Source organism: Xyrauchen texanus, chromosome 37, assembly GCF_025860055.1.
Source record: "Xyrauchen texanus isolate HMW12.3.18 chromosome 37, RBS_HiC_50CHRs, whole genome shotgun sequence".
In the NCBI taxonomy this organism is placed as follows: domain Eukaryota; kingdom Metazoa; phylum Chordata; class Actinopteri; order Cypriniformes; family Catostomidae; genus Xyrauchen; species Xyrauchen texanus.
In genome coordinates this window covers 20,321,609-20,346,601 of record NC_068312.1, presented here as the reverse complement: position 1 = coordinate 20,346,601, position 24,993 = coordinate 20,321,609, and the positions used below count along the sequence as shown (strand labels likewise).

Sequence of the window (24,993 nt, the reverse complement as noted above, 5' to 3'; positions counted from 1 at the left end):
TGCATGAGTAAAGAAGCGTGTGGTAAGCAAAGAAAGAGAAGAAAACATATTCTAATGCAAAAGTGACAAGTTAGGTTTAATTTAGTGATTCTTTTGAAAATATTGTGGATGTTAAGGAGCTTTTACCAATCTAAGCATGGTTCACCATCTTCCATCAGCTATTTCTATTGAACAAAACAGATGCTTTTGTTTGTGTAAAGGACTTTTCACACCAAATCACTCACAAATCCTAAACGAATCACTGAAGAAACATATTCACACCAAAAACGTAATGACTCTCTAAGCTTTATAAAATCAAATTCACTCCTGTACAATAAGTAGTGCTGATTTACAATCACAAACAGGACAAGCAAACCACTTCAAGACTTTGGGTGCATTCCTTTCAGAAATGATCATCTCTATGCGCTATTCCCTACTTTCCACTGTGAGAGCTGTGGAAGGTTTAAAGGTGTGGGGCTCAAAAAAACATTTTGTCATTCATAACTCACTTTGTTCTCCCTTCAAAATGTATCATGAAAGCATCATTTAAACTTTTTCGAACAAAGATTCTAATGTCAATAAAATGTATAACTATTTTGATATTCATTATTCGATATTGTGTAGGTTTGGTTTGATAGTTTGTAGGGACTCATTCAAGGAGGACATCATTCAAAATGTTGATAATAAGAATATAAAAAAGTATAGTGTCTATAGGCACAATATTTCCTCATATAACAAGTCCCATTTTCTATTCCTCTGCCTCACTATATTAAATATTAGCCTGTTTTTTACTAGAACTATTTTGAGCATTATATTTCCTGCATTTTAGTGACTAAACATGCTTTTCCTCTTTACCCCAATGTTCTTCTCCAATATGAAAAATATAACATGTATAGGATAAATGTATGCTATTCATTGTGTGCATACAATTATCAAATATTAGTTAAAAATGCAAACATCCTTGTGCTGACATTGACTGACCATGCACATCACACACGCCTTTGTCGTCATAAAAACACATACACCAGAGGCGTGCCTAATATTATCTGCTCACTGTATCTTTATATACTTTCAGGATGAATGCATTAAAATCATGCCGCAGGTTAATTTGTATACCTCGAAAATTCAAGATATCGTGCAGCTCCACTGGCCACCACTAAATTCTTCATTTGGGATAGCAATCTGTTGTCTGTGCAGTTACACTAGCATCTTAAAATCCTGCACATTTAAATCACCCTCTTACCTAGCACATTTGCTCAAATTCAAAAAAATGTATAGGAAACATTTGAACATGAAAAGCATGCTTGTTTAAATCTATTAGTTTAAAGGATTGGACCTAAGATACAAATGGAAATCCACCCAAGTCATTTCCAGAGAATTATTTAAAAAGCCCTTATTCAGTTATCACAAATTTCTGTGCTGAGAACAGCGCTGAGAAAACAGGTGCCACATGACATTGCCATGTATGTGCTGCTTCACAAGACTTTGGACAATAAATAATTATTCTGAGAATTTATAATAGTCATTAAAATTAATATAAAAACATACAAAAACATGTAAAGAGTAAGTGGTTAAATTGACCACATGTTGGTTTGGATATTTTAGATTTTCTGATAAGTGGTAGGTTCATATCCCTAGCGTCCCTACCTAAATCTACACCTAAAGTGAGATTAAATATTTAACACATTTACTTACTTTTTTGGTTACTGTTCATTCTGTGATTTCTGAAGATTGAAATATCCAGAATTATTAAGAACGGTGACAGAGGTGTGCAAGTGTTTTTGGATCTTTCTATATGCAAATGTATAGATTGATGTTATCTGAAATATTTGAGATTTATTGTTTTTTGAGTGCATGTAGTTTGTAATCTAGCATGTATGAGCAATTATAAAATCATTATTTCTTTATTTTAGGTTGAGATTTAAATTACACAATATTGATTGGGGCGCTAGAACACAGTTGGTGTGTCAGAGAGAACGAAATATAGATAAAAACTGTAAAATAAGGAGCAAAAGATGAATTTTGATCAAATGCATAGCACCAGGAGTCAGAAGAGTTCTCTCATTTGTATGTGATATATAAAGCGATGCACTTTTAGAGAGTGAAACAAACAGCTGTTGTGTTTAACTGTAAACCTGCACCTGCTAAACACTGCTGGGATTTTGAATTGGATAGTAGATTAGTTTTCCTGATTCATTGGTGCCCAAGCAATTTTAGTGGTGCTTCCAAGGACGGACCTGAGCCATATTGAGAAACACAATTTTATAGGGACTTGAGAAAGGGATGCTCTTTTGATTTAGCTGGGAAAAAACATAAACCCGACTAAGGAGGTTTGCAGGTCTTAGTGGTTTTAAGATGACTTAACTGGTCTCCCAGTCTGGCCAAACTGGTGTTTGGCTGGTCCTCCAGTTGGTCTCCGAGCTGAACAACAGAAAAGTTCCCAAACAGCTGACCAAATTATGCACATTATGCACCTTATGCTGTGTTCACATCCTGTTGGAATTATTGTAATTACAGGATGGTATTTGTAACAAAGTCTCTTCTTAATGAAAAGGAGGAAGCGGGAGTTGGCGAATTCAACACAAACTGTATTTATTTTTATAAACAACACAAACTCACTTTTCAGCGCAATCTTAAAGGGACTCATAGGCGTAGCACAGACTCCTGGGGCGTGCGTAGCTCTCTCTCTTCACTGGCATCTGAATTGCTCTCAAAATCCGTCTCCACTCTCACTGCAATGACAAACAGCTGTTAGATCCTTACCTTTCTCATCTCCTGATCTCGCTCTGCATTTACAAGCCATGCTCAACCACGCTCCCACCACCACAGTATTCTACAGGGAGCTGTTCATGTTTTGGGACCTTGTAAGTTATTTGCAACACTCGTAACGCCAAATCGGTTTTGTTCATTCATTAATTTACCTCTATATGTATTTGCAAAATATATAAGAACAAACAAAGCCCTCCAGGTTACAATTGCATAATAAAATGACATCTAAATATATTCTTCTTTTTCCCTTTTTTGTTAAATGTGACATCACGAATCTCAAGTCGATGCTTTCCTAGAATTCTGGGTTTTACGAGTTCTACAAAGACGTGAACATGAACATTTCAAGTCAGAATCTTGTACATACTGTACAAGTACTGAATTTTGACATTACTTTTTTTCATTTAGCCAAAGAGAAAGCATTCACCAAGACCTCATTATTAGCCAACTAGCAAAGCCCTAGCAACCACACAGACCACCCTAGCAGCCACATTAGCAATGTGCAACAAAACACTCCAAAACCCTTAGCAAACACATAACAACACTGTTTCATCTTGGCAATTACGAATGGCAACCACCATTTTCTTCTGAAAATGTCAGAATCTAGTTGCATCTTCAACCCTCTACGGACATGTTTGAGAAAGAATGTCATTAGCCAGTAAATATTTGTTTTTACCCACCAGACTTTTTATGACATGTAAACATTATGCAATTGAAAATTTAAAAAAGATATTAAGCAAACCATGTAGGTTGCATCTTCACATATAATATTGTATACTATATGTGGCTTCACACAATATAGTACGCAAGATTGTACATTTTATTTTAATATTTCACTTTTGATCATTTAAATCACATTTCAGCTTGTGTATTTCACATTCTATCAATTTATTTTATGTCATGAAATTGCATTTTTAATAATGATAGAAGCTGTTGTCACTGTTTGAAATTTAATTCATTATAAGATGGAACCTAATAATGCTAAAAATAGAATTACACATATAACAATTATTTAATAATTATATTATAAAAACAATAATGTAGGTGCTACTATATCAAATTATATTAATAATTACCAAAATGCATAGATGCAGCATGAGCCTATTTGTTAAACAACAAATGTTTACATTAGAATGAGTGCAGTGCACAATAACAGAGATTATTTTATTTACCTAGACAATCATAGGAGAGAGCATAACGGTAAGTTACCGTTTGCAGAGACCATACAACTGAATGGGAAGAGCTGTAAACTGACACCTACCTGTCACAAAATTGTCCATGTCTTCTCTTATAAAACAGCAATTTTATCATTGTAAACTCCATAGATAGTTCATTCCAAAAGTATTGTTTAGTGTAAAACATGTTGAAGATTATCGAACAGGTCATCTCATTAAATGATGAGCTGTTTCCTCACAAAAGCAGTTTATTCAGCACACTCAAGCATCTCCTCCAGAGACAGCCATTAAAAAAACAACAGCCTCTTGTCTCCTCGCCAGTGTACCGCAATAGAATGTCTATGGGATTTTATGCTAAGCTTGTAAGTTCCCGTTGATAGAAGGATTAACGAGAGAGAAGTTGTAGTGTTTTTTCCTTCATCCGTGCAATGTATGATTAGAATTAATGTTTATGTTTTACTTTTCATCACCAACTGACTGTAAATAACAGAAAAGGATACTAAAAGAGACATGAAATTAAAATGGAGTGTGTGGCTGTCGTGTTTTGGACACAATACACTGAACAAAGCAAAAAAACCTGTACTTGCATAATGTGTATTGATTTACATCTACAAATATTTATTGTACAAGTTCTGAAATTCAAATTTGTTTTGCAAAACATTTACCTTCTAACAAACGTCCAACATGGGCGTTAATAGTCTCTAGCCATGTTGTAAATCAGAGAATGTTGTGAAAACAGTCTGTGGAAAAGTTTAATCAAAGTCAGAGTTGACTTTGTTAAATAGAATGCCAACGACATATCATGGCTCATCTAAAGCGATGAAGACAGTGCAGCTAAATACGGTAAATTTCCTTCAGAGTGCGTGCTCACAAGACACAACACGCAGTTGAAGACGAGGCTGAATCTAGCTTCTTAATCACCATCTTATTTAGTAAAAGGATTGCGGTGCTTAAGTTCTTCTACGCCACTACACAACACAATCTCTGGCGAGTAAAACCTGAATATTTACTAGCCAGTGGCTAATAACAGACATATTTTGGTCACCTAGTGCAATATTTAGTCGCATATGCGAGTGATTTACTCGCAATGTCGAGGGCTAATCTTGTTTTCTTTAATCAGGAGGGTTATTACAGGAGTGAAGACCAAGAGTGAAGACCAATTACCCTATTAAAAATGGCACACACCAGAGCGAGTCACTTAAACCTGACATTTAGCAGCCCATATTGCCGGTCAATTTCCATGACAGATGTGAGGTTGCTTATACTCCTCAGGGCAGATACAGATGTCAGGCTGCTTATGGCCACATGTCGCCTGTTTTCACAAAGGCAGTCCCTTAGCAAATGGTGCAGGGAACACATGACATTTTGGACCCATTGTCCAGCTGATTGAAATTGTTAGAATAGAGCCACTGAAAACGCTGAGCTTGGTAAATAAATACTGTGTTAACACTGCAGATTTCCTTTGCATGAGAGCCTTGGTAGTCAGTTCAACCTGCACAGAAGAATTAAAAATATCCCATACTCTTAAAATTTGAATTATATATGATGACTAATTTAAGTGAATATTACCTAGGCAAAAGGTTGGCCAGTGACAGAGATAGAGAGACTGATATACTGTATATTATGACTCAAAATATCTGGAATACTTGATTTTGATTGGTGAGTTGTGGCACTAAGTGGTGAAATATTTCTGAATAAGACTGTTGACCTTGACAACACTGTTAAACTGACCGCTTATCAGTAAAACTTGTTTACTGCATATTTCAACATTGTTTCCATATATTTATGTATTGCATAATAGCTGTGTAATCAGCTGGACAATGTCAGTCAGTCTATCACAAAATAAACCCCTACAGGGTGAAACAAGACCTTTTATTTTGTAATAATCATCGTCTGACTACAGTATCACTAACTGTTTATATCAGAGACTTAAAATGTTCTGAGTTTAAAATGTTCTGAGTTCCGCAGCCTCCTTTCCAAATAGTAAGCAGTTAGAACAAAATAAAAGAACCACAAATAACATCATTTTTTAAATGCCAGTACTCTGTGCTAGGAGTGGGTGATCTACCAGTTGAAGAGTTAACACATCTCACAAGAATAAAAAAGAAACCTGGTCTAGGAAAAAATAGCACAAAAATAAAGGGACTTGCCTCAACCAAAATAAGCAAAAGTGAGTAATTCAATTTGAAAATCATAAGCATAGTTTACAGTAGATATTTCCCATTTTAATTTGGCCACCTAAAATCAATTAACAGCCTAAATATCTCTCTCCTGCGAGCACTTTTGGACTAAACATAATCTTACATGAGCCAATATTTTTTTTAACATGTCCTTCAGAATCAAAGTGCATGCCTATTTTCTACTAAAAAGAGAAAAGCCTAATTTCTTCAGGAAACAGGAAGTAATGTAATTACGAAAGTGTATTGCGATAAACTCTTTGGTCTTAGGTTTCATGACAAAATTATCACAATAAAAAATGAACTGGTTATTAACTGGTTACCAGCATTCAAAAATAATATTTTCCCTCTGGAACAATTGAAAGGGACTTAGTTCCTGTTTTCAGTTACATTATTACATTTTTTTTGTTTGTAATTTTTTTTCTATCCATGGACCATTTTTAGTCCCTGTTGTACAGTATATATTAATGGAGTCTGTGGAGAGGGAGAAGGAGAAAGATTTTGAAATATAAAGAGTGGCTATTACATGGAGATACAAATGTCTTTCATTATAATGTAAACTGTGAAGAAAATCCCTCTGTATTTCTGGGGCACAAACATTGTTTGCCTTTGTCTCTTCTTTCCTTTTCACTTCATGTTTTCCTAGCTCTTATCAAGTAGTTTGTCTGCCCACAGTTAGAGACATCTAATAACGTGATCATTTCTGCTGCAGCTGGTTGCCATAGCAACAGCTCCAGCAGTCCACACTCAAATCAGCGCACAGGGCCCAAGAGGCAAGCAGGGAGACTACATGACAGACAGACCTGAGGAGAGAACCGCAAAGTCCTCATGTATCTGCATTATCCCCAAAGAATAGAAAAATGAGTTTGAAGCACAACCACAACCCAGCACACTGAGAGACTCAGAATCACAGTCAGTGTCATACAGGGTCTTGAATGAAAAAATGTTGCAGTTAAACTGGAACACCCAGTTGTCATGGAGAATCATATTGGTCTGGACTTCTGCATTTAACAGGGCCAAGTGTTTGTGTTTAGCCCCTGATATAATGAACATGCACTACGGCCAGCTGAACTCCCTTCACTGGGCTTGGTCTATGGTCAGTGGTTGCACAGTATAGAGAAATAAAGCAGAGCAGGTGAATTTATCGCTTGCTTTTTGCCCTAGCAAGTCAGACAAGCACAACTCTTTCAGCATGTGTGCCACTAAACGTACCTTTCTCAGCATCCGTCACCTTTCTCTTAATTTTCCACTCAGTTTAGGAGGGGAATAAAGAGCAAATACAAACGTCTGATGTTGTGAAGCTGCCGTTTCTCTGCGAGAGCTTGAGGAGAAAGCAATAGGATGGATTCAGTTATTAAGAGAAAAATTGGTAATACTTAACAATAAGATGGTTTATGTTAACATTACTCAACGCAAGAGTTACCATGAACATCTTGGTTAATGGTAATTTCTACATATTAATTTTTAACATTAAAATGTGTGTACACTAACATTATAATTTTATAACTCTATAGAGGGGTAATGCATTATGAACTAACATGAACTAGCATTGAACACTTGGATGAACATAAATGAACAGGTAACACTTAAAAAGTGTGTAATCATTCATTACATTAGTTAACGTGAACTGACATTGAACAATATATTTACATTAAAAGTTGCAGTAGACAATCCATTAACATTAGTGAATGAAATGTGAACTACATTACATTACATTTACATTTATGCATTTGACAGATGCTTTTATCCAAAGCCTTATTACAGCGACAATCCCCCCGGAGCAACCTGGAGCAAGTGCCTTGCTCAAGGATACAGTGGTGGTGGTGGCTGTGGGTAACGAACTGACAACCTTATGCTTAACAGTTTTGTGATTTAGCCCACTTTGCCGCCACCACACCACTAACATAAGCAAACAATTAATTTTAGTATTCTGATATCTTAACTTTAACCAATATTATTAAATGCTGTGAACAATCACTGTTCGTTGTTAGTTCATAATACCTAATGCATTAACTTCAACTAACAGAACCATATTGTAAACTGTTACCAATTATCATTAACCATGATTAATAATGCAGTAAAGAATTATTGTTCATTGTTAGTGAATTAACTACTGTTAACATCTACAACTTTAATGGAAAGTGTTACTGAAACTTTACTGAAAATTTAGCAGAAGTGTACACCAAAAACCTTTTCAATTTCACTAAATCTACAGCTGTTTTCTTTTAGCATATGGCCATCAATGGGCTTATCCTAACAAACAAGGTAAAATCCGATCCCCTCTGAGATACCTACTGTCATCACTTTCTCTAGAGTCTCTCAAAGACAACATGGTAAATCCTCAAGGGCAAAACAGGACAGTTGATTTTTGGAGAAAAAAAATTGCCTGGTGGTAATGCCTGTGGATCACACAGCTCTAATTTGTTAAAAACACCAGGGTGTAAATTCATTAAGCACCAAGGCTGTTAATTTGCCCAGTACCAGCTGCTGGAAAATCACAAGGTCATAAACAAGCTTTCAAATGTATGTCCTTGAAGGTTGACATGGGCAAGGTTAAAATGTGGCACAGAACAGAACAAAGTAGAGTAGAATAGAGTTTTCCCTTGGAATGGTAATACACAGATTTTATAACCATTATAGGCTATATGCATATATTAAGATGTTCGCTTTCTATAAAGTTGTGTAAATATGTGCCAGCCCGAGGAGATGTGTATCCTCAGTTGAGTCTTATTTTCCCCTAAGGTTTCTTTCTGATCTACCTAAAAAGATTTGAGATGTTTCTAGCTTGCGATTTTATCTGGGAGGTTTGTAAAGCACTTTTCTTTTTAAAGCACCTTTGAAGAAAAATGTATTTTACAAAAAGAAAAAGGAAAAAAATCAACATTGGTCCACCTTGTTGTGAGTCCTGTGAGCTGTGTCAATAGCAGTGTGTGGGTGAGTCATTCTCCATCTGTTGATTGTAAAGTAGAAAATTCAAAAATATGTTTTTCTTTACTTCTGCATTATATAATTCTAAGAAATAAAAAAATGGTGAGTTGCAAACATTTACATGTGCATGTCTTATAATATGATGCTTGTACATGCTTGAGTAAGTGTTTAGAGCAGCTGCGGTCTGGGTTTCTGTTTGGAAGCTTGTTAGACTCCATCTCAAGCTGGTGGCTTTGCTAACTGCAGACAGTCAGGCTAAATACACCATGTAATACAGATCAGTCAATCAGTGAGGCAAATTCAACTAAAACTTAGTGCCCTGTATTCATTATCATTAATTTGTAAGCGCTGGACTGGCATTAGTACTCCCATCTCTACATCAGAACACGCTTATTTCTGTGGTTTCAAGTGGATGGGAAGATTTTGTTGACTGCGTGTAATACTGAGGAGATACTGCCCCCTGGTGTTGGGAATAAAAAATAACCACCGGAACAACAATGCCACTGAACAGACTGGGACCATTCACAGTTAGGGTGTTACACAGATCTCAGTGGCAGTTAATCACAGTTAATGTGTAAAAACAGAGCAATCCGTTATTAAATTACATCCATAACAAAGTACATTTTTGTAATGGGACACACAATAAAATGCATAATTATGTGTATATTTACACTGATAAATGTCCAGCCATGGAGTGCAACAATAATTTTTTGAGGGTTTAAAGACAGAAATGTGAAACTTATAATTTTATAAAGCACATAGAAATTCTTCTGTTAAAACTTGTGGTTTATTTGAGCAGTACATAGTTGTTTTTACAGTCATTTCAGGGCTTTAGGGTTTATGCCATTATGTCGCCATGGCAACGAAGTTGTAAAATTGGCAATAACTTTACACAGAAAGGGTTTGTAAGTGATTTTATCACACTAAAATCATGTTAGCACACAGCTAGAGTCTGGCATATCAAATAATAGGAAAAATCTTAAATTCATGGCAGTTTTTCAGTTTAACTTTTAGCTCATTGTTATGCTGATATTATAATTTGTTAAAGGATAACAAAACATATTAAATTAGAAAAGAAGCCTTTTCTCTGTATTCATACTTTTAAACCCCACTGTTTGTGTGTCTACTATCTTTCTTTGTCTAGGATCTTGGAGCTTCAGCAAAATGGGGACATGGACATCCTAAAACTGAAGTGGTGGCCACGGGAAAGTCCGTGTGACCTGTACTCTCCTGTGGGCACTCGGAAGACTGCCACCGCTTTGGACATCCACAGCTTTGCAGGCGTCTTCTTTGTACTTGCGGCCGGTGTGGTGCTCTCCTGTCTGATTGCTACTGTGGAGACCTGGTGGACACGGAGGAAGGGCTCCAGAGTGCCCTCCAAGGAGGTGAGAGTCCTTGAAGTGGTGGGTGTGAAAGTTTGGGAAGTTTAGTCTTCCATGGGATTCAGAGGTTTATCATAAATCTATAGCATAAACATAAGAGCACAATTTTAAAATGATTGAGGTATTCCAGCCTTTCTAATCTAATGTGATTCAGTTCTTATTGATTATCAAAAAGTTATCTGTGACAGCAACATCCTTCTTAAATTTCCTCTTAAGGTAGAAGAGCAAAATAGATAATAAAACATACATACATACAGTTAAGGGTGGGGGCGGTATGACCAAAACATTGACCAAATCAAAGTAAATTAATCTCACGATAAAGGTTAATATCACATTATAGTTGTATATAAACTCAATGGAAAAATGGTTTGTATATTAAATAGTCACATGGTATGCAAATAGATTATCCAGTGAATTAAATACTTTATACATTTATATATTAATAAATGGTACTTCACCTAATTTGATTATTTTTTCTTTGTATTTGGAACTTGATGGAAACAAACCTTTTGGTGATTATTCATAACAAATGATCTCAAAAGTAAAAAAGTAATAAGTTCTATATTCTCATTATTCTTACCATCATACTACCCAGCCCTAGAAGGATGTAAGTAATATTACCAAAAAATAGCATAAAATGAGAAAGAGGCAACATTATGCAGCATAACAAACAGCAGACGAAGCACTTTTTCCTCACTCTAATTTTTCTGATAGAAACATAAATAAACTCACCTCTCCAAACAGTGCACCAGGCTTTTATATTGCCTTCCAAGCACATTAGCTATAATAGAGCTCTGTTAAGAAAATATGCATAAGCAGGTAGGCCTACTTGAGAATATATGTGCTGAAACAAGCTGCATATATCTGGATAAATACTGAAAGGCAAGCCTCAAAGCAGTTGGGCTAAATACAGAGCCATAATACCAGACTCATAAATGTGCTTTTTAATATCCCATCCTTCATTTCTTGAAGGAGAATTTAACTTAATGTCTTTGCATGTGTTGCTTTTCTTTGCTTTTCCTGTTTTTGCTCCGTTCACTTTACAACAGGTTCTTTGGCATCCAATTAAAGCTTAGTTAACAAATGATCGCACACGCAGTTGAATGATTGCATTTCACTTTAATAACACTGCAGTGACTTCAATGCAACTCAGATGTAGCAGTGAAAGCACATTCATATTGCTGTGAATGCCTTTGACTCATTTCTTTGATTTTAAGAGTTGGTTATTCCTTATGGCTCTCTGTAATCTTCTGCAGCCATCGCATTGTGTGTTTTCATTTCCTGATATTACATTACTATACCCAATGTGCAACAATCTCCCTCATTACTCCAATAGAGTGCCATCCCCCAACACCCGTCCATCAAGCTCTCCACAGGCAAAAAAAAAAATTCATCTCCAGCGTTCAACCTAAAAAAACAATGCAAAAACAACTCTGTAGTGCTTTTGATCAATGGTCAGGGTTCTCTTCTCTTGCCTCCTCCCAAGCAAACCCCACCATGAAGCAGCTTTTATCTGTCAGGAACAGCAGCAGTCTATTTGACCCCCACAAACAGAGTGGCTCTTTTTCATCCATGTTCCTGTGAAGGCCATCGTCCAGTGTCTGAACAATATGAGGGCAGCCAGCTGGTCACCGAAATATTCAGAGGTTGTGATTTGTGTCTAGAAATTAGTGTAATGCATCTGTTTGGAACTCTCTTGAAATGACATGTTATAAATATAATTTTTACTAAGGCATGCCATAAATAGCAGGCTTATTTCTAAGATTCAGATTCACTCATTTTTTCTTCACATATAAGCATGTTAGCTAATTAATTGTGGTTATGACAGTGTAACTGAAAACAAGTGCCCCAAAACGTGTTTGAACACTTTAAAATGTTTGAATGTACTTCCATTAGATAAGAAAATATCAAACAATGTAGCATTTGTTTAAAGAATGATAGCGCAAGCATAATTTTTAACAAACATTTTACAAAAATAGGTTTTATAGATTTAAAATTTTAGAACAATAGATGTATTGTTCAAAATTAAATGTTAACAAAAGTATTTGGACACTTGGTGGAACACGTTCATAATTATTGTGATGAATTGCACCTGTTGGCACTTTGCAACCTTCAACCTTGGGACCATTTAGTTACAAGTAATTGCAAACATTTATCTGAAAATGAAATTAGTTCTAAAAAAAAGGTCTAGCTTAATTTGTTTGCAGATGGCACTTGCTTTGATATATTATTATCTAATGCAATGACATTATTATATTTTTAAGTGTGGTTTAATGTCCAAACCCTTTTTGGGGCTGCTATAATGACTGCAGAGATGATTCAAGCTGTTTGAAGTGGGGTGGAGTGCTTTGGCAGTCACACTTGAACCCCACTCATTTCTGGCCCAGTGGTCGGATCATGCAGAGTTGGGCTCATTCCTCGGAGCACTCTTCCAGACGGTTCCATCAGACTAGGAGCTTGGCAGAGCTTTGCACAGATATTCACGCAGACATGCTCATAAGCACATACTTTTACACACATGGTTGAAAGAGCGATGCATTTTAATGCCGAAAGCAACCTGACCTGACAAAAACAAAACAAAAAATAGCACATCACACTCATGTCACAAATGTTTTCGGTTCTACAATTAAAACTCTTCCGTTTGTTTTCTTCTGTCCTAATTTTCATTTTGGCACATCCTAAAAAGACGTTCTTCCATCTTTCAGCATGATGCAACCCATTGTCTTGATGCATTTGTAATTCTTCCTGACTGCTTCCTTTTTTCTTTGTGATATCTCTTGACACCTGCCTAACACTGAGTTCATTGCGCATCACAACAATAGCATGACTTTGTGTTTGTGTCTCTGTCTGACACACACACACACACACATACACACGCCAACGCACACGTTGTATATGTCATGGTGTTAGTTTGCCCCTGTTTCCTATCTCTGCTTCTCTGTGATCTCGCCGTCACGGCTCCTTTTGTAGTGATGCAATTTGGTCTGAAATTATTTGATATGACAAGTTGTCAAAATGAGTTCCACCTCACATTGATTAATTACTTTTGCCACTGAAGTAGAACTTTTTTGTACCGCACGACCTGCCAATCCAGAGAGGATGAGCAGGAGAATCTGCGGTCCAGAGAACCGGAGGTTTACTGTGTGAATAAGCCATTCCACATGCCAAGCTTTGTGTCCTGATCATTTTTGAGAAAAAAAAAAATATTATTATGAAATTTCTTCATGTCAGATGTCTGCTGTGTCATTGATATTGTGGTTGTCTGGCCTCCCATGGTTTCTCTACATTTCTTGGCCACAGTATGGGGTCCATGTTCAAACACCCAACTGTTCAGTTTAGAATCTCCAAAATAAGAAAAAAGGAATATTTAGAATTAAATGTACTGATTTTATATTCATAGTGACTTTATTGCTGCTGTAGTGGGTATTTGAAAGTTGGACCTCACTGTGTGGCAAAATTAACAGAGACCGTCGAACGCCAAACAGTGCATTCTGTCAGTCATTATTCTTGACTTCAGAAAATGTTTGATTTCTCTCAGCAAAGAAAAACATGTTATTCTGCTGTCAAAGCCTGAAACAACTTTTATTTTGTTTCATTTTGTTTTATAGATAAGTACTCTGTGTTGAGGGGTTAAGCGGGCGTGGGAGAGAAATGCAAAATACCATTTTTACCATCTCACACTTTCAGGTATCTGGCTCCTTGGACATAAAAAAAGAAAAAGAAAAACGTCTGTGTGCTGACTGTTTGTTTGTTGTCTTTTTCTACTCATTCCCCCACCTCTCTGAAAATAACCTCTTCCCCATCCTCTCATTTGCCTGCCTCATCTGTTCGCTCATACCTCTGTCCTTCTTTGTATGCTTCCATACGCGTTCGCACATATACACAGACCCAAGCTGACAGACCATCTGTGAGGCAAGATGAGCCATGTCATGAGCCACAGACTGACATCATGCTCACGCTCAGGCCTTCCTCCAATCACCTGTCACCTGCATGCTGCGCCACGCCCCTCGACTCCAAGCTGAGACACACGTTTGCGATTCCGTCGCGAACGGTCTTCTGCCAACACTGAGCTACACTCTTTCCACACTCTGCAAGCCTCAAGCCCACGTAGGTTAAGAAATCCTCCCAGTGCCAAATGCAGCGCAATACATTTTGTACAGAGTTAACTGACTCATGTGCCGTAGGCGTATACACACGTCTTAAGTAATTACTCATTGGCTGCTGAGAGAGATTCCACAGAGAACAATTAATTAGCGCCAAGCTGCATAGACTAAAACTGCCGATTAACCATGAGAGGAATTTATTTGAATGCATAGCTCGCATTTGCGAAATTGCTTAATATTTAAACTGCCTCTAAATTCCAGTTGTCCCTAAAACTGGTAGAATGTCGCCCTGGTGCGAAATCCATATCTATAAATCCTAAAATAAAAGTGATTTGATTCATATCGCATATGGAGCTTTGAGCAATCTCAACCTGCCCCATGAAGGAAAAAGAAACCGGTGTTTTGTAATTACAAAACACCTAACTTTTATTATAAGTATTTGTGATGTCTGTACCTATTTTGTTTTGCCTGCTGTCCTGCACACTGACCATTTTTACAAGGTCCCTTGCTAAAGAAAACACAACAAATGTCTTCTTTCATGTAATGGCCTTCCCACAATCACTCTTCCCTTCACTCTTACTTCCCTCGTCTACCGCCTTCCTCTACTGTGTTGGTAGGACGGGTACCTATAAACAGAACCCCCAAATCCCTGTCCCACCTGGGCCCAGCCAGGGTTCCCCCCTGCACCTCTTTACTCAGGGTCGTGCTTGCCTGTTGGTGGTGGCTGGAATCCACAAAGTGATTTATGCTTCCAACAAACAAGAGGCTATTTTATTCTATGAGCTCAATTCATCTGCAATGCCAACCCCCCATGACCCTGTGAGTGTTTTTAAATAAAAATTTAATAGTATTATAATACAACATATTATAGTATATATGTTAGTAACACATTTATAAAGTATTTTTGTTACAGTTTTATCATAATTCAAAGAGCAAACCCATTTCAAACACTATTGATTTATTTTCAGATGTGTTAAAAGTGGAATGGTTTTGTAGACTGTGTCTACATAACATTCATTATTACAGTTCCTTCCAAAGATATGCAAATCCAAAACGTTTATGTGTTGATGTAAACAAATCACATAGTTGTCTATAGGATAAATCCAAGGACAGCAATGGCTAAGATTTATGTGTTTCCATTACCATAGCTCAGTCTGTTTCCTTTTTTATACCTTTCCCTCCCTTCCCAACTGTTTGTGCATTATGCATTCACTACAAAAATCTGGCCTGCACCTTATCCATTACTACCTGTCTCCACCTCATCTCAACCTTATAAACATCCTCCAAATTGTCTGTGTCTTTTCCTCCATTACAATTACATCCAAACATTCTTGCACCTTGCGGACTTTTCCTGCTTTCCAATCTCAATGTTTCACCCTGTTTCCCTGTTAACCACCACACTGCTGTCTTGCTTCACTAACCCATCCTGCTATGTATCTTCTTTTATGACTGCACACCCCCTTCTCCTCACTTTACACCTCTTTACCTCTTTTCTCCTCTGATCCTGTAACAACCTTCGCTCCTTCTCCTTTTCTTTCCCTCCTTATTTTCTTCCTCTTGACTTCCCCTTCCTTCCCCACTCCACTTCCCTCCTTGTCTTCCCTTTTTTTAGGATGATAAGGAGATCGATCTGGAGCACCTTCATCACCGGGTTAACAGCTTGTGCACGGAGGATGAGAGCCCCCACAAACAGTTCTCCACCTCCTCCATCGACCTGACACCCCTGGATATGGACTCTCTTCCGGCTGCCCGGCAGGCCCTGGAGCAGATCAGCGACTTTCGTAACACGCACATCACCACCACCACCTTCATCCCAGAGCAGATCCAGACTCTCAGTCGCAGCTTCTCCACCAAGGCGGCTGCCGGATTCGCCTTCGGGGCCGTGCAGGATCACCGGACAGGGGGGCCTTTCCGACAGAGAGCCCCCAATGGCGGCTTCTTTCGCAGCCCTGTCAGGACAATGTCCAGCATCCCATATCAGCCCACCCCAGCTCCCAACTTCAGCTATGGCAATGACCCAGACAGGGGCACCTCCATATAAACTAGAATGGGCTTGGGTCTGTGATTTGGAAACAAACACACGAAAGAAATATATGTAAATACAAATGTTCAATTTTGGTTGTCATTTACTCTTGACTTTGGATCTTGGTGATGGAGTGCAGATTACTTGTCCTGACTGAACTCGTCAATGAGATTAGGATGGAATAAAATGATCATTATCGTCTTTGTGGTTGTCTGGAGATTTCCTCTGTGAACAAAATACCTTTTTTGACACATACAATTTTTGATGATCTCATTTGTGGGGAGAGCAAAGAGACTGCATCAGATGTTGCAATGATGGTGTGTTCACCTTTTTGTTTTGTTTGAAAAAAACAAACTCTGCCAAGTTTTCCACAGATCTGCAATAACTCTAATTCAAAGAATCTTGTCAACTTGTTGACTGAATCTTGCTTCTTGCTCTTCTCAGTGTTCAGTTAATATTCAGTACTCCCTCTAGTGGAGCAATTAAACATGGCAGCCGAGACTGCACCGCTAACATCAGAGAAAGCACCAGGCAACCTTTGAAGTGTAGGACTGTGGCTTTTATCTGCTGCCTTGGAACTGCACCAGTGTGTTTCTGAGGACTTCTCTTCCTCTCTGCCATCTCCCTGAAGATGAGATCTACATTAAGTCTTTAAAGGACTCTGTAGGAAAGATTGACTGAACTTTATTAAAAAAAAAAAAATTAGTATACAGGAGAAAGGATGAAACAAATGCTACTAAATGTCTCCTACTGACTTTAAGTATAACAAATCTTAAATGTGTGGAATGTGTCTTAGTTCTCTCTTTTATTTTATTATTATTATTAGTTTTGAAATTGCTTCAGTGCCATCATCTTACTTTGGTTTGCACCAAGAAACCAACAAAGGTTTGTATTCACGTCTGTAGCTGTAATCCAGGATTCAACAAAAACACTGCATTGTGTAGAATAGCTTCATTGTATATGCCACATGCTTGCAGCTCTACATCATACATTTTGGAGATCACTGAGTGAGAGTTTTTAAATGAATTCTTAACACAAGCCTTAGAAGAAGGGGCTGTTTTTTACTTATCAAATGTCAGTCCTCAACTGAATACAACGCCATCTGAAAAAGCTGACACGGTGGCCACTTTTGAGGGCGTTATCTGAAATATCTTTCGATTTCATTTCATAAATGTTAAGGGGAAATATTTATCTAACTTTTTTTTAAGTGCTAATTGTTTAAACAAGGCCATCAAAGTGTGGTAAGAGTAAAAAAAAAAAATTAAACATTTTGAGAACAAAAAACAAACATCCTTTTCACTAACAAACTGTATTAATATTTACTAATGTTAGTCATTTAGATTGAGCTTTCAGTTTGTTATCCTCTGACTAATTCGCAAATGTTTTGTGAGAACAGCAACAGTGTTTTGAGGCAAGCCTATAGGTGTACTTTTCAAGATATGATTACTGAAAGACTATAGAAGCTATTTTTATTAAGTATCAGTTTAAAGATTATTTAGAATAAATGAAGAGACATTCAAATGTATATTTTACATGCAGATAATTTTTGTTGGGTTAAAGAAGATATAGAGTATACTGTAATATCTGAGCTTGTAAAGCTCAGTTAGCCACTATCACTTTACATTAATTTCTCCAGTCTCTCTGCAGTAAGGCATTGTCATTTGACTTCATTTCATTTTGATTTCTTAATTTATCAAAAAGGAGGCAAGGGTTTTTTTTCTGTAAAAGAAGCATGCAAAACCTGCTATACATTTCTTTTATTTCATACATAGAATTGTACAGGATTACTTCATTTTCAACTGATTATAATGTACAGTATTTAATATAGGCCTATTTTGTTGTATGTGTTGCATATTATTCAAATGGAACAAACTGAGGCCTCTGTTACAAGTTGCAAAGCTTTCTGTGTATAATTTGTCTAATAAACATGTTTTCTACAGTGGCTTTTGTTGTCTTTTCTGTATCTTATGCTAGTAATTTTCTTATTCTTGATTATAATAGCAATTCCACCAACAGATATTCAGCATCCTGAAATGCTATGCATGCGTGGAAACATCAGAACTAGTTTGTCTTTTAACATTTAACGGGATTACGTATTTAAAATACTAAATATAAGTAACTGCATTCCACTACAGTTACAATTTAAATTGAGTTGTAATCTGAAAACAGTTACATTCAAAAAGTATTTTGATTACTTCACTTTTTTTGTCATTTGTTTAATTTAATATTTAGTCTATGCAGTTGTAAAACATTTATTTCACCAGTCTGTCAAACTGCTAAATCAGAGTTTGGTTTCTAAGTAGGCCTCATTGTACCTATGTGGACTAAGCACCGAAGGACGTGATTAAATGGATACACCACAGCAAGTTTTTTGTAATGTCTGGCGTAATATATGTTGTAGTATTTGTTTCTGTTGTTTGGTTAAATGTTGATAATGTTATTGATCTGAAACAGTGTACGTCTTGGGATGCAAGACAAATTTCAGAAGAAATTCTGATAATAAAGTGAAATCAAATCGATCACATCAAATTAATCCATATAGGAGGAGCTTTTGAACAGCAGTGAATCACTGTCTTGTGATTTGTTTAATTTATACGAGCTTAATAGCGTAGAGTTTCTACAGCTTATCAAAATACAGTTAGAAACGCTGTGACAGATGAAACATAAATCCAATAAATACATGATTTAATTCCTTCCCATGTTTTATGCGGTTAGGGTATTTTTACAAGAAATAATAACCAATGTAGCCTTTATTTAAGCAATATCACATGAGCAAGAGTGTGATATGGCCCTACATCAGCACTGCGGTGATTGGGCCGCATGCCAAGTGCCATTGGTAATCACAGCAGTGCTGATTTAGGTCCATATAGCAAGATTGTGAGTGTGATATTGCTTATATACAACAGTTCAATGAACAAACACATTTTAAAAAATTACAACTGAGTAAAACGCATTTGTGCATGAAACTACATTCTTACATGACGGATCCGAATCTGCCGTTGTTGGTTCAAACCAAAAACCAAATGATCCATTAGTAATTCAAAAATGTCACTTCAGAAATAGTATCACGGCTTGTGCTGTTTCTACCAAGTTATTGGATAAACAAGGATGGGCTATATTTTTCAGAGAATGTATTTTTACAGTGAAGTGTATTTTCATACTTTTAATTGTCAAAAGTAGTGAAAAAAATCAGCCAGTGCTGAAGAAGTAGTCCAGCATATTTAGATTATGTTACTGACCTTGAATAATCTAATGGAATATGTTACAAATGACATTTTACAGCATGTATTCTGTAACTAGCGGAATACTTTTTAAAAGAAACCCTCCCAACCCTGTGCACAACATAGTAATCATTGTTGTCAAAGATTACCCACTATTTACATTTATGCATTTGGCAGACGCTTTTATCCAAAGCGACTTACAGCGACTTACTTTTTACAGGGACAATCCCCCCGGAGCAACCTGGAGTTAAGTGCCTTGCTCAAGGGCCCAACAGTGGCATCTTGGTGGTGCTGGGGCTTGAACCCCTGACCTTCTGGTCAGTAACCCTGAGCCTCAACCACTGAGCCACCACTGCCCCCACTATTGGCTTTTGGCTGGCCATTGACTTTATTAGCCAGACTTCATGCACTGCAGGTCAAAATGAATGGCACAGCATAAGTCATGCTCTAGTGCATGGAGAGTTTGTCTGCCAAAGTCGCCACAGTCGACACAGACCCTGAACATGTCATGTTACAAATGTATGTAGCCAACTTCTTGTATTTGAATTTATGATACACATGACATTTATTAAGTGTATGTAATATTTGTGTAATGAAAACAAAGAAAAAGTATTTTGTTGAAGTGTGATGAATCATACTAGAACGACGTTGGATAGGGCACAACTAACTGAAACTTTCACTAAAATAAAATGTGGCATGTTTTATGGGGAACTGATGTAAACGCTGTTTTTATTTTGTTAAGGTGAAAAACTCATTTTTTAAATTACCACTTGATCAACAGTTAATGCACAAAATATCCACTAGATGTCACTTTAGTGGCCTTTCGGTTTACTGTTCCGGAATGGTACAGAGATGCATTATAAACAGAGCACCTGTTTTGATGTTTAGGGATTCAAAGGCCTCATTTGTTTCAGGTTTTCATACATATTCAGAAACATTAGGCCTACATAAAATTGATGGATGCCCACAGTACCACTTCAAATTTATTTGCAGGCTAAATATAGCCAAAGGCTCTAAATGTAGACTGTAAATAACCCCATTGTAATGACTAACTTGTTACATTTTGTCTATGTAATTTACTAAATTTGTGGATATTTATTTACATATTGGATACATATTTGTAATGTCCTTTTTTAATATTCTATATAGCATTGGCCTATAAATGTATATATATTTTTTTTAAATACAGCATTAATATTGTTATTAGCCTAATATTATAAGCCTATTATTAGTATTATAATTATGATTATTACTATTGCACATGTTAGAGAAACCCTATGTCTTTTATCAACATCGCGAGATCTCTTGGTCTCCTAGGAGACAGGAATGAAGAAAACAGCATGCAGACTTGATCGCGGTAGAAGCCCCCATCGAGACACATTTTGTGCCATTATCCAAAGAGTTCTTCAGGCGTGTCAAATGGAACATAGAGTATCTATTGTCCCTGAGACACTTTAATAATCGACGGCAGCAATGCCAACCTGTTGTTTGCTTTAGGACCAATTCCAAGACACTCAAGCCGCCTGGATGAGGCTCCGGTTGGGGTGGACTCAGGCGCCAGACCGCAAGCCTTCGCACTCTATGCATTCATGAATAAATGTAAAAAGATTAATGTGGAGTTTTAATGCCAGGGAACTGTAATTAAGGTCCCGTGCACCACAGTGTTGCCTTAAATACTTTGTTTCAGTGTAACTATTGGGCATATAACTGTAACCATTCACAAAGTATGCGGAATTGTAATGTTTCTTAATGATAAAGCACAATTTTCTGTCTACACACAATTTATGAAAACCCGATTTTCTCTCGACTTTCCTTGTTTTCACAGTATTTACAAATGTCACGCGATGACAATACGCAAATTATTATTATTATTATTTTAAGTACGATTATTTAACGTGTCTATCATAAACAATGATGATAATAATAATATTAATAATAATAAGGATATAATATTAACTGCTACGTTGTTATAAATAGCTTGAAATAATCAATAAATACAGATAAATAATCGAAAAATATAACATAATATAAAAATATATAAAGTTATTATTCATATTATTATGCTTGTTATTATTCATATTAATATTCATATTGTTATTATTATTAAGCTATTAATATTATTATATATACTGATTCTTTTGCACTTGCTCTTTTTCCAAAGCTCGTGACAGTAGAGGACTGTCGCGCCTCCAGATCAAGTTTCCAATCTTTGGAAAGATCTTTTAGTAAAAGGGCGTTTCTTAAAACGGATCAAAAGGTTTTGAACTTGTTCAAAAAGAAAAAGAAACTCAATCTGGTATTAACCTTCATTGTTTAGGAATATGTTTAACTGTGCATCAAGAAGAAAGAATGATTGCATTTTGTTATATGTCATGTGCGCTCAATATAGCCTACACGTACTATATACGATTAGGCAAATAATATCACATCAAATAAAACATTGTTGACATACATAAAGAAAAAGTTCAACTTTGACAGATTTGAAATGTATCGAAAACCCTTCTTCGTTTTTTGATTTTGAAGAACCCTATAATCATATAGGCTACTATGCGGGTTTCTTTCAATTTACGCGTCAGTGTGCGTCAAGACAGAGCCAATGCATATAAAAATCAATCCTTTTTTGTTCTGCTCGAAAGCTAAAAGACCTTTTAGTTGGCATAGACCTAAAATTAAACTTAGGAAAAAGCCTATAATGTTATTAAACCCGAGTGTGTTTTTCGTTAGTTCTTGGACATTATAAATAGGAATATTCATATGTCAGTATTAAGATTTTCAATAACCCCTTTCAGTCTATTTCCAGAACCCATTTCAGAATGTCGAGACGACAAGTATTTTATTCTGCGCTTTTGTGGCCTAGGCTATCTAATTTCCTAGACATATCGTGTTAGGAGGGTCGCCACATAACTTTTTTCACTCCTAAGTTTCTGTGTGCGTCCTGTGGGACGACCTATTGTGATAATAACTCTCTAAACAGGTTTAGAACGCGACTTTATCAAAAAACAAATACAAAACAAAACAAAAAAAAACAGTCTGGGTATGCTAACCTCTCTCGCGTTTACTGCGACTTCTCATTGGTTGCCTACACGCGCCTGCCCCGCGTACTCTTATTGGTCAAAGCGCCACGCGACCAGCTTGAGAAGGGGGGCTCCCTGGCGCGTGCCGCTTTTAAGCCGACGAGTCGCCCAGAGACATCAGCAACGAAATCCTCTTCGCCACTGCACGAGAGTAACAGGTGAACGGAGAAAACCCCTCCACGGCTAAATCCGTTCTATAATCCATAGCCACAAACTTTTCCCAAACAAATGGATGGAACGAACGTGGACGGCGTAAGCAATGATACAAGGGAGGTGGTTGAGCTCGATGTCCAACATCCGAGCTTTGGGCGGGGGGAACAGAGCGAGTACCCACCAGCTTTGGCACTCATGGCCAGCAGTGACCCACGCGCCTGGCTGGCTCCCGTGCAGGCTGGCACCTGCGCGGCACACGCCGAATACCTGTTGCACTCGCCCGGCTCGAGCGCGGAAGGCGTGTCCTCTTCCTCGAGCCACAGCTCAAACTTCAGGAAGAGCAGCAAGAGTCCTGTCAAAGTACGCGAGCTGTGCCGGCTAAAGGGAGCTGTGGGAGCAGATGATGGCAGGCAGCGGGCCCCGTCCAGCAAAGCGACTAACGGTGTGCAGAAGCAGAGGCGAATGGCTGCCAATGCTCGCGAGAGACGGAGGATGCACGGATTGAACCACGCTTTCGACGAGCTGCGCAGTGTCATCCCAGCCTTAGACAATGACAAGAAGCTCTCCAAGTATGAAACCTTACAGATGGCTCAGATCTACATCAACGCCCTGTCCGACTTGCTTCAGGGTCCTGGTGTTAAAGCTGACCCGCCAAACTGCGACATGCTGTCTGCCAATGTGTTCGAGGAGGAGCGCTCTCCTAGAGGATCACCAAACGTGTGTCGGAGAGGCGCAGGAGCAGGTCTCCCTGTTCAGCTGTCCGCGCTACACTATCAGTACGAGGACGGGACATTCGCCTCTTTCGTGGAGCAGGACATTCAGTCTCCCTCTGGAACGAGCAAGTCCGGTTCGGGGGGGAACAAAGATTCGCCGCGGTCGAACCGAAGCGATGGAGAGTTCTCTCCTCACTCGCACTTCAGTGACTCGGATGAAACGCACTTGGAGATGCAGAGCGAAGACGAGCTCTCTGAACTGAAACTGCCTAACCATCGCGCTTTTTAGAAACGCATCACCATCAATCGTGTCAATCGTATTTTTGCATTTGCCCAAAATGTCCATTCTAATGTGTTGCTTTATTTATCCAATTGATTGGTTTCAGAACATTGTTTGTTTATCTTAATACGTTATTGTGTCCGACAAATGTCCGCCAATAGAATTAGTTGCCTATTTGTGACATTGACCAGACCCCTATGCCATGTCAACTGCCGCGTGCAGCAGTGCCATGGGCTCAAATGTCATGCATAAAACTGTCTTCTGTGAACTATTTTGACACCGTTGATTCATACATGATTGTCATGGGCCTGTTTCATAGATACGATTGATGATGGTGTTAATTTGAACCCTGTAAGAATTTGCAACTTCTAAAGTTTACGTGCACTTTAAAACGGGCCATAGGCTTGAAACACATTCTTTTGTCATTTGGAACAAGAAATTGTGTGTTTTATGTAGAAGTAATGCCAATTTGATGAATATATTTAATATAGCCATTAGATTTTGTACATTCGTTGATTTTTAATATTTGGTCTCATTGCAAAGAATTTGTTTGTTGCCTCTGCTATTTATTTCCATTTGCCTTGCCTTTTCTTTTATTTGTCTTTTTTTTTTTTTTTTTTTTTTTGCATTAAATTGGAAATGAGCAGTTATGTTTTGTTTTTATTGTAGAAATAAAAAATTGAAAACATTTGACAAGATGGTGTCTCATTTCTTTGAGGAACCTCTAATATTTATTGTGACGTCTTAGCTGTGCAACACCCAGCAGGTTCACATTTTCATAATCTATTTTAATTAACCTTTACATTTATTCATTTAGCAGACGCTTTTATTCAGAGCGGCATTAAATTATTATTTTTTTTGATTATTATTTTTTTTTCATTTAAATAACTTTGGATTTCATTCTGTAGATCAACCCTATTAAATTTATTTAAGAATGGAAATTTCATTGGTACGTTACCACAAAAGTTCAAGTGTCTGATTATTTGATCATTTAAAGTGAAATGGGTTCAAATCTAAAA

General features: G+C 37.4%; 2 protein-coding genes across 3 annotated transcripts in view; both read left to right on the top strand.

Annotated features, from left to right (window-relative positions):
* Positions 1-18,424, top strand: part of LOC127630454 (glutamate receptor ionotropic, delta-2-like) — a 560,225-nt gene extending 541,801 nt beyond the window's left edge. Inside the window, exons 15-16 of one of the 2 annotated variants that reach the window (XM_052107985.1) lie at positions 10,170-10,410; positions 16,123-18,424. In XM_052107985.1, coding sequence (XP_051963945.1) covers positions 10,170-10,410; positions 16,123-16,551 — 670 coding nt within the window. In that variant the 3' untranslated portion in view covers positions 16,552-18,424. Of the gene's footprint in view, positions 1-10,169; positions 10,411-14,015; positions 14,061-16,122 lie in introns of those variants that run through there. The other variant, XM_052107986.1, reaches the window with a different exon arrangement.
* Positions 18,425-23,056: 4,632 nt separating this feature from the next.
* LOC127630554 (transcription factor ATOH1-like) lies at positions 23,057-24,497 on the top strand. Its single transcript, XM_052108191.1, has one exon. It carries the CDS (start codon positions 23,057-23,059, stop codon positions 23,981-23,983), a length of 927 nt encoding a protein of 308 aa, XP_051964151.1. The 3' UTR covers positions 23,984-24,497.
* The last annotated feature ends 496 nt before the right edge of the window (positions 24,498-24,993 follow it).